The sequence below is a fragment of the Olea europaea genome, chromosome 11 (genome assembly GCF_002742605.1).
Source record: "Olea europaea var. sylvestris chromosome 11, O_europaea_v1, whole genome shotgun sequence".
Taxonomy (NCBI): Eukaryota; Viridiplantae; Streptophyta; class Magnoliopsida; order Lamiales; family Oleaceae; genus Olea; species Olea europaea.
Genome location: NC_036247.1, coordinates 14,417,250 through 14,425,620, shown reverse-complemented (window position 1 = coordinate 14,425,620; position 8,371 = coordinate 14,417,250). Strand labels below are relative to the sequence as shown.

Sequence of the window (8,371 nt, the reverse complement as noted above, 5' to 3'; positions counted from 1 at the left end):
TAACTTTAAAACACAACTAAACATGCTATTTTTTTCATTAGTGCCTACGAAGGGCCACAGCAGAAAGCAGAACGAGGAATATTAAAACGACTGATGCAACGAAAGAAGCCACCACTGCACCACTAACTTGCTGGCAAAAGTCGCCGAATTGTTGGCAAATTGCTAGCCAATTGGTGTTGGAATTCCCATTATGAGCTAAGTATACAATGGCAGCTGAAGATGCTGCTGCAGCTATGGTAAAAGCGACAAACACCTGTATAAAAATATAGTTTCATTTCAAAAACTGATAAAATGGATATTAGGGTACTAAAAATATGGAGCGCATAGGCATATTCGGTAAGCTCGACTTGTCCAGTACTGAACATCCAATGTACTCTTATTCTTACGATGTCAAAGATGAGTAGTAGAAGTCTTGCTCCTGCTGCACGTGGACGAACGATGCAAACAATGGAGAAAGGCAATGAAAGAACAAGGTAGCCACTGACAATAGCATTTGCAACTACAAAGTACCTGCACATGCAGTAGCATAACATGTTTATCAGTGTACTTGTACACGCACAAATTAAGTGTACATCAAGAGTAATTACGTGAACGTTGGAAGGTCATCATAGCTTGCTTGGAACTGAAAGAACTGCGTGAAGAAAGGGAGAGTTTGATCGGTAGTTCCCATCGTGCTTGTAGCAGCTAAAGCAGCCACGAGAGCGCAAATTCTAAGAACAAAGTCAAAGATGGCAATGCCTCTTTTCGCCCTTCCACTTGGGTTTGGAGTAGCCTTTGTGATGACATCTTGAGTTGCAAGAGCCTTTCCTTCGGCAGATTTCGACTCTGCAATGTTGATTGCTGCTTCATCAGTGCTCTTCGTTGAATCCATTGGAACTTTTCAAAGAAGATAGTAAATACAACTTATTGTTTTGAATTATGATTTGAGTAGGACTGGTTGGGTAAAGAAATATATAGGCAAGGATGAGTTGGGATTTAATGGATTAGTTTTCTAGTATGGTAGAGTGGGGTGGGTTGGGGGTGGAGTTGTTGCTAACTTGCTCCATCTTTATAAAGAATAGACTTGACCATAAGACAATATTGAGTTATTTTACTTGGAGGAACAGAGATGTAGCTCTTCCATTATTGAAAGTAAACCACCTTAAATTGTATGTTTTACATTGCTTTCTTTTTACCTTTCTCGGATTATTAATTTCTCTAGTACAGATTATTCGTTTAAAACATAACCATTACTACGTTAATAGCAGCAATAACCGTCGAACAGATCCATACAACTTGAAAATACATAAATACCTGAAAAGGCTAACTATATCAAAGTCATTACATTCACAGGCAAATAAATCCATACAACAATACAGACAAGTACATAAAAAAGGCTAGCTCTATCCAAGCCATTGTGTTGGAGTCGAGTCACACAGGCCATTCGTTATTCTCAACATTACAATACAAGATATTCATCAAATTACTATAATTGCAAAGTCAGGTAATGAAAATAATTGTTAATGGTTCTTAATTCAAACACGAATGTATGAAATAAAGAGTTCTGTAGAAATACACCGTTTCCGCATTTTTAGAGAGACAACTTCATTCTGTAATGCAATAGCCATTCCAGTCCAATGAAAGATTACATTTCACATCATCAAGTCAATTCCAGGAAAAACACTCGAACAAAATTTTATCTCACAAAAGAGTATAGTTTTTTTCAAGGAACCACTCAACTGTTTATACTTTACAGGCCGCATTAATGAAGCCAATTATTATTTTACACCTATGCAATCCCAGGGAGGGCCAAAAATCGAAAATGTCTATATATGTATATAAAACTAGGAATACACGGACCAAATAAAATTGCTGATTCGCTCATGATAAGGATAAGGTGATGAGAACAGTATGAAATAACAGGTCCCTATGGCCGTAATCTCCATCCACGCTCAGCAATTGCTTTATGCACTCGGCTTGCTGCCTCTGCAGTGTCATTCAAGGGGGGATAACTCCAGCTTTCTGACATCTGAAATCAAGAGAAAAACTCAATTGCATGAATAATGGATAGAATAAAATCCTGTACTCGAAGCAGATTAATGCCCAATAGGCAAAGGCCGCAAAACACAAATCCTATTATTCCCTTGTTGATCATTTAATTACTATCTACATGAGGCCATATCACTCCAACACACATTCACCTTCTAAAACCATTCCTTCTGATGAAGAGGAAGATCAAACAAAACTACAAATATTTTAATTAGTAACATCAAACGAAGTGAATAACATAATATCCGACATTTGATCCGCCTCTAGTTATGATGATATTTTGGACCCTATCAGTAATTCCTTCCCCAAGTTATGATGTTATTTTAGATACCAATTAGTAGCCCACCAACAAAATAGTTTTTTAATATAATCGATTTGAAAATAATAGGTTGGTTACAAGGAAATATCATATGTTACACGCCAAGTATTGCAACATATGTGGACTTAAATATCATCAATGTGCGTGTGAAAAAGGATGGCAAGCAGAAAATTTGGCATCAATATGCACAAGTTATGGGATTAAAAACCCAAGGAGAAAAATTTATAGAGCTATGCAGATCATTTCCACAAGTAGAAGTGTAAGACAACTTTGAATATTGCCTTCTCAGAATCAGAAGAAAGTTTAAATTCAATTGATTCCCTTCTTATTTTTTTCTTTCCCCTTTACGTTTATTTCACTTGTTGGACAGACAAAGCTAATCTTCACCTTTCTTATCACCATATTTGTTGTTACTATACCATTATATCTAAGGACCATGCATATCTTCAACCTACAATTTAAACAAAAGCTGGGGAAGATCACAGGACTTATTATTAACTATATTTTTCAATTTTTGATCCTCAAATACAAAGGAAACCTCATTTTTGGATTTTTCTTTTTCAGATATAGGAGGCATTAAGCAACGGATAACATAACAATTTTTTCCTCAATATGGAAATCAAGGAAACCAACTTAAAAATATATCCTGTTACATATATCAAAACATTTCTCAAGGCTTTAATAGCACAAACGAGTTTTTTAAGACAACTTAATTTTGAAAAAGCAGGTTGCTCCAAATTTCATAATCAGTAGAAATCAATCACTAATGACGGTAAGACTGAATATACGTTAGAAAAGTCAATCCCTCCCCTATGACATCAAAAAAATTGGGCTGAGCTATTCCGATTGGAGGAAATTTCCACCCTCTAATGATCCATTCCGCCCTTCCTGGTACTCAAAAGTCTTATTTGTGGAGAAGGTTTTTCATAATCAGTAGAAATCAATCACTCCAGAATATCGAATCATGGGAAGAGTATAATGATCACTTACATCCTCAAGACCTGTAAATGGTCGAACCAGGCCTCTTTCTCTCAGCTTCTTATGGAACTCCACGAACTTCCATGAACAGCGTTCAGCTCCAATCACATAAACAGGTTTCCTGTGATAACCAAAGAGTTGATCGTATATTTGGCATGCCTATTTTATATGAAGGAAAATTCATCAATGGCCATTAAGGTATTGTACTCGAGCATACCCAGTGCTGCAAACTTCACTCAACATGCTAACTGAATCTGCAGTAACTATAAAAGCATCAGCCCAAGCCAGATGTCCCATGTGTGGATTAGGTTCTGATAACAACAGTACATCATCCTCATTAGTTGATTCTCCCAATTCATTCATAAATCATCTGTCAAATCAAGGAACTATAACTGAAATTACCTTCACCATCCCATATGTATATTTTCGGATGAGTTCCAAGTTCTTTCACTATAATGTTGGAGACCTGTCAATTAAAAACCTAATAAACATAAAATAGTACCTCTAACATGCCGATTCGGACACCCCGACACTCGATTTTTCAAAAAAGTACTGACACAACACGTCATCGACTTATTGATTAAATTTTTTAAAATTCTTCATTCATATAGTATAAATTTAATTTTATACTCAATAATAACATCTTGTTGAAATCTTTTAAATATGAATATATATTTGTTATTTACTAATAATTGAGTTATACATATATATATANATATATATATAATATTTATGAGAAAAAAGAAAAATGACCATGATAAAGTGTTCGAAGAATGTTGGTATCCGACACATGCCGGACACAAACACGCCACCCTAATTGAAGTGTCCGTGCAATAGAGAAAAATACTATATTGAAAAAGGAAAGGGATGGTGAAATTATAGTTAGAATAATAAATTTGAAGAACTCTGCAACTTATTCTCACACCTTTTCAGGTGTCCTTCTTGAGAAAGATATCCTCACGCTTCCACAGCTTGCGAGTACATTATGGAGTGAGGTTGTCAATTGCTTCGCAAGGTCCATGCTATATTTGCAGTACCCTATAAAATTATAGGAATATAACAATATGCAGTGTTGAGGCAACTAGTTCTCAATTGGAAAGACGTTTAGAAACTGAAATAGTTAAGGAATAAATTTGAAAAAAGAGAGTGGAAGTTAAAAATCACAAACAAGCACAATGATTTCAGAACTTCATGAACTGAAGGTAAAATGGCAGGGTTTCAACATCCTATGCTCTTTGTTCAAGAAGGCATGCAGATAGCCAAAAGCCATATGTGACGGCTTAATCACAACCCACAGGCCAATGGTGGTGAATCCAGCCAAAAATCAGAAGGAACACAATTTAGATTGGTCAAATGGAATCTGTTCAATGGAATTACGTTATAACTGAAGTTGAAATATCTATCATTTATTGAGTATAATGAAGTCCATTTTGTGCCGGATGTCACAAACAAAATAAACAAATGTATCGTTCCTTAAATTCTAAGAGAAATAAGTCATGTGGGGTTGGGGGGGGGGGGATGTGAAAGATTGCAGACGCTTTGGATATTATGAAAGTGCAAGGTTGCCATTAATCCTAAACATCAAATAAATAATCAGGGTAATATAGATTTCCACTCTTAAGTGACAAATCAGTAATTATTACACCATTAAAAGCCTTGTTAACCACTTTCCAGTTCGAGATATTTCTGATCCAACCAGAATATTAGCTCAATTTAAACTAGAGCACAAAACATATGCCAGTGAAGAGTAGAGAACACTTACACTACACAGACAGAACAACAGTAAAGGAAAATGACAAGAATCCAACACCAGGATAGAAAAAGAATGGTTACTTGTAGGCCCTCCGATGTTGACTACAAGTAATGGTTTTGGTAAGGGTGCAAACTCATCATGCCATGCATTAGCTGCACTACGAAGGGAAGCAGAATCTACTTGATGAAGAGCTCCTACAGTGAGAACCTGAGGATATGAAGATATATAGATTAAGAATTTAGTGAACAGAAGCTCGGTAGTGAAAGCTGATTTGATGTGAAAATATATCATATGGATACATACAACATGTTCATCAGGAGGTTCACGAGGTGTTATGTATCTCCTGAGAAACCGAGGAACCTGCTCCTGTGCATGAGGTGTCAAAGGGTAGTAATCATGCTTTGGGGCAATCACCATATCAAACCTATCCAAATGGGACCTTGGATGCTGAATCTGGAAAAAAAAAAAAAACTGTTAAATTGTCAAAAATCCCTTGTCCCTACAAAAGGTCAAGCCCAGACCCAGCATATGACACTCAATGATATAAAGGTATATCAATCGAAAGGGGAAAACAAGTTTAGAAATAAAATCAAGAATACATCAAATCTTCCAGTCAAAAACACCGAAAGATAAAAGATCATCCTAAAACTCCTTATATGTAGAGGTCAAGTAAAAATGCAAAAACTTGGTCTCTTCCAAAGATTGCCAAGTGGTACCTTCTTTGTCTTCAAAACTTCTGCAGTTACATTCTATTTGAACTGTCCTTTCCTTGCATATAATGCTATAAGTAGTTAAGAAGTAGGCATTTTAAGGATCTTGGCAGTCGGTAGGCAAATGAAACACTGTAACCAAAACGAATCACCCAACATGAAAGTTGAAACCAAAGAGAACAGAGGAGAGCGGGAATTCATGACTACTAACAAAAAATGTTCTTATCAGAATTTGCCTAATGTATTGAATGTCTAAACTAAAGTATTCAGTGTGTCATGGCGACAAATCCAAATGGCTGGATGAGAGGGGGAAGATATCAAGAATGACAGAAATACTTTGTCAGGCTGCCTCATCACTCTCATAAGACCTTTTAGTTATAAAGAAAAATGTAGAATAAAGTTCTTGCTGATGTTAAAATACTAATGGTACATCACCAGAGCTTCCTCTTGCAATCATCTTATTGCTTCCATTAACAACCAGATTTATGTTCCACTGCGTAATGAGATCAAATAATATGCATGACTTGCATATATTGGGTTGAGTAATTAACCTGTACGACGAATACATTTTCAGATGCTAATCTTTTTATAGAGCTTGCAATTGAAATAGTATCTCTTCCAGATGCAACCACCAGTAATGGACCATCCCTGAACAGTGGTTAAAATGTCCATTTTTATAGATCAGAGCAAGACATGACACATACAAATTTACTTCCATGTAAATATATCACCACCTATTATTAGACTGAAGCACAAATTTATTTGCCAACATAAACATATACACATTCAGATCCTTTTTGGTAACCAGATATATTTTGATTGCAATTGTTGACGAGGTCTGGTAAACCTTGAAACAAAAAGGAATGAATAAGTTTTTTCAGAGATGGCCTGAAATAGGTCTTTGCATTCTTGATAGTTTTATAAACATAGACATAGCCCATGTACTTTTGAAATGTTTGAATCTTTGGAAATTTCTATCAAACTCATTTTTAAGTTGTAATTACTTAAATATGTTCATACTGCAATATACCCAGATTTTTCTTTAAATTTCGAATGTCGCAATGTGACAAAGTGCTCACCTGTTAAAATATTTTACTGACTATATTCAGGAGGAAAAAATAAGATTCATAAATCACAAATCTTGATATAGTGGAAGCCAGAAGGGTTATGAAGCAACATGACATAACTTCTTTGTAATGTCTAGACAATTTTGATTAAAAAAATGAAGGATATTCTTGATACTGACCTTCAACTGTATTTATCACGATAAATATTGGATTGATATTATGTTTGCACAACTAGGAAGAATTTAATTGCAAACTTGCACCATTGTCATGTACTATCGATGTACAGGAGGTGAACTACCATCATCAAAAGTAAACTATTTCCTTTCATAATTCTTTATAGTAGTGTTGTAACATCCATGTTTCACAAATACTGAAGGGAAAATTCTACAATTGAGGTAGGTATTTTGCTCATGTTCAGAAATTTTTTGAAAACATTGAAGATTGATACAGATCATATGCATGTAAACTTTAGTCAGTCGTTTATTTTGATAATTCAAATCTTGGGTCCTCATATTATTTTTGCAAATTTATGAAGAGTCTGATTGCAAACATGTTCATGTTGTACTCAAGAGTGTACAGGAGGCAAACCACTATTATCAACAGTTAACTAGTTCATTCATCGTTTTGGAAGTAGTGACAGCACAATGTTCCTACCCCTATCATATAAAAAGGATAGTTCTACATAAGAGATGCCTTACTAGTCAATTCTGTCCAGAAATTTAGAGTGTAACAGAGTTAAGAGAGAAGACTTACTTCTCAGAAGTTTCTTTAGCCATCCTTACAATATTTCTAAGATCAGCTTCCAATACAGATGACAGGCCTGCAGAATGACCATTCTCCACAGGAAAATGCACCAGACTCTTTCCTCTTCTAGCTATCAGAAATCGGGAATAACTATATATCTGGCTAATAATGTAATAAATTTTTTTGTGGACGGAAACAGGAAGCCAGTGTAGCCATTCATTGATTCCTCCTCTTGGCCTTGTAACTCGCTGTTATGACCAGATAAACAACATGATACAATCGGAGGGAGATAACTCAATTAATGTCATAAGTATACAACATCTGACAACTTAAGATGGAACTATCTGTATTGCTAGCAAACAAGAAACTCAGCTTTGTTGTACAATTCAAACTGAATTTTCAAACAGAAACTCGTCTGATTGGCTCATAGAAGTCACACCACGTATATAAGGAAGGTCTTGAGAGTGACAGATAGAAATCAGGGTAGACCTTTACAAGAAAATGACAATTATAAAACAATTTAAGCATGTCAAAGAACACGAATTCGATGCATCCAAACCCTAATAACTGCTTCTAGAAACATATCAAAGTAAAAAATTACGCAAAAAAATCCTGTTGTAATTCTACTATACCCAAGATAGTGGTGAGTGCAAGCAAAAACAGCAAACAGAGTAAGGAACAAAAGATTCAAAGAAAACCTCAGGATGCTTACACCGAGCAAAAAAATTCTCTTGACACAAGAATGCTTCTTCTTCACTGAGTTTTTGTTACG

At 35.4% G+C, this 8,371-nt stretch overlaps 2 protein-coding genes across 2 annotated transcripts in view; both read right to left on the bottom strand.

Moving 5' to 3' along the window:
* Positions 1 to 6: 6 nt before the first annotated feature.
* Positions 7 to 901, bottom strand: LOC111404910 (casparian strip membrane protein 3-like). The gene is made up of 3 exons (XM_023033637.1): positions 588 to 901; positions 387 to 510; positions 7 to 253 (listed from the first exon to the last, which is right to left on the bottom strand). Exons 1-3 carry the CDS (start codon positions 869 to 871, stop codon positions 38 to 40), a joined length of 624 nt encoding a protein of 207 aa, XP_022889405.1. The 5' UTR covers positions 872 to 901; the 3' UTR covers positions 7 to 37.
* A 664-nt stretch (positions 902 to 1,565) lies between these two features.
* Positions 1,566 to 8,371, bottom strand: part of LOC111403523 (mitochondrial fission protein ELM1-like) — a 17,425-nt gene continuing 10,619 nt past the window's right edge. Inside the window, exons 2-10 of the mRNA XM_023032064.1 lie at positions 7,609 to 7,847; positions 6,340 to 6,436; positions 5,382 to 5,531; positions 5,159 to 5,285; positions 4,251 to 4,363; positions 3,728 to 3,791; positions 3,543 to 3,636; positions 3,338 to 3,446; positions 1,566 to 2,008 (exon numbers count right to left, since the gene is read on the bottom strand). Of these exons, the coding sequence (XP_022887832.1) occupies positions 1,907 to 2,008; positions 3,338 to 3,446; positions 3,543 to 3,636; positions 3,728 to 3,791; positions 4,251 to 4,363; positions 5,159 to 5,285; positions 5,382 to 5,531; positions 6,340 to 6,436; positions 7,609 to 7,847 (1,095 nt within the window). The 3' untranslated portion in view covers positions 1,566 to 1,906. The remainder of the gene's footprint in view (positions 2,009 to 3,337; positions 3,447 to 3,542; positions 3,637 to 3,727; positions 3,792 to 4,250; positions 4,364 to 5,158; positions 5,286 to 5,381; positions 5,532 to 6,339; positions 6,437 to 7,608; positions 7,848 to 8,371) is intronic.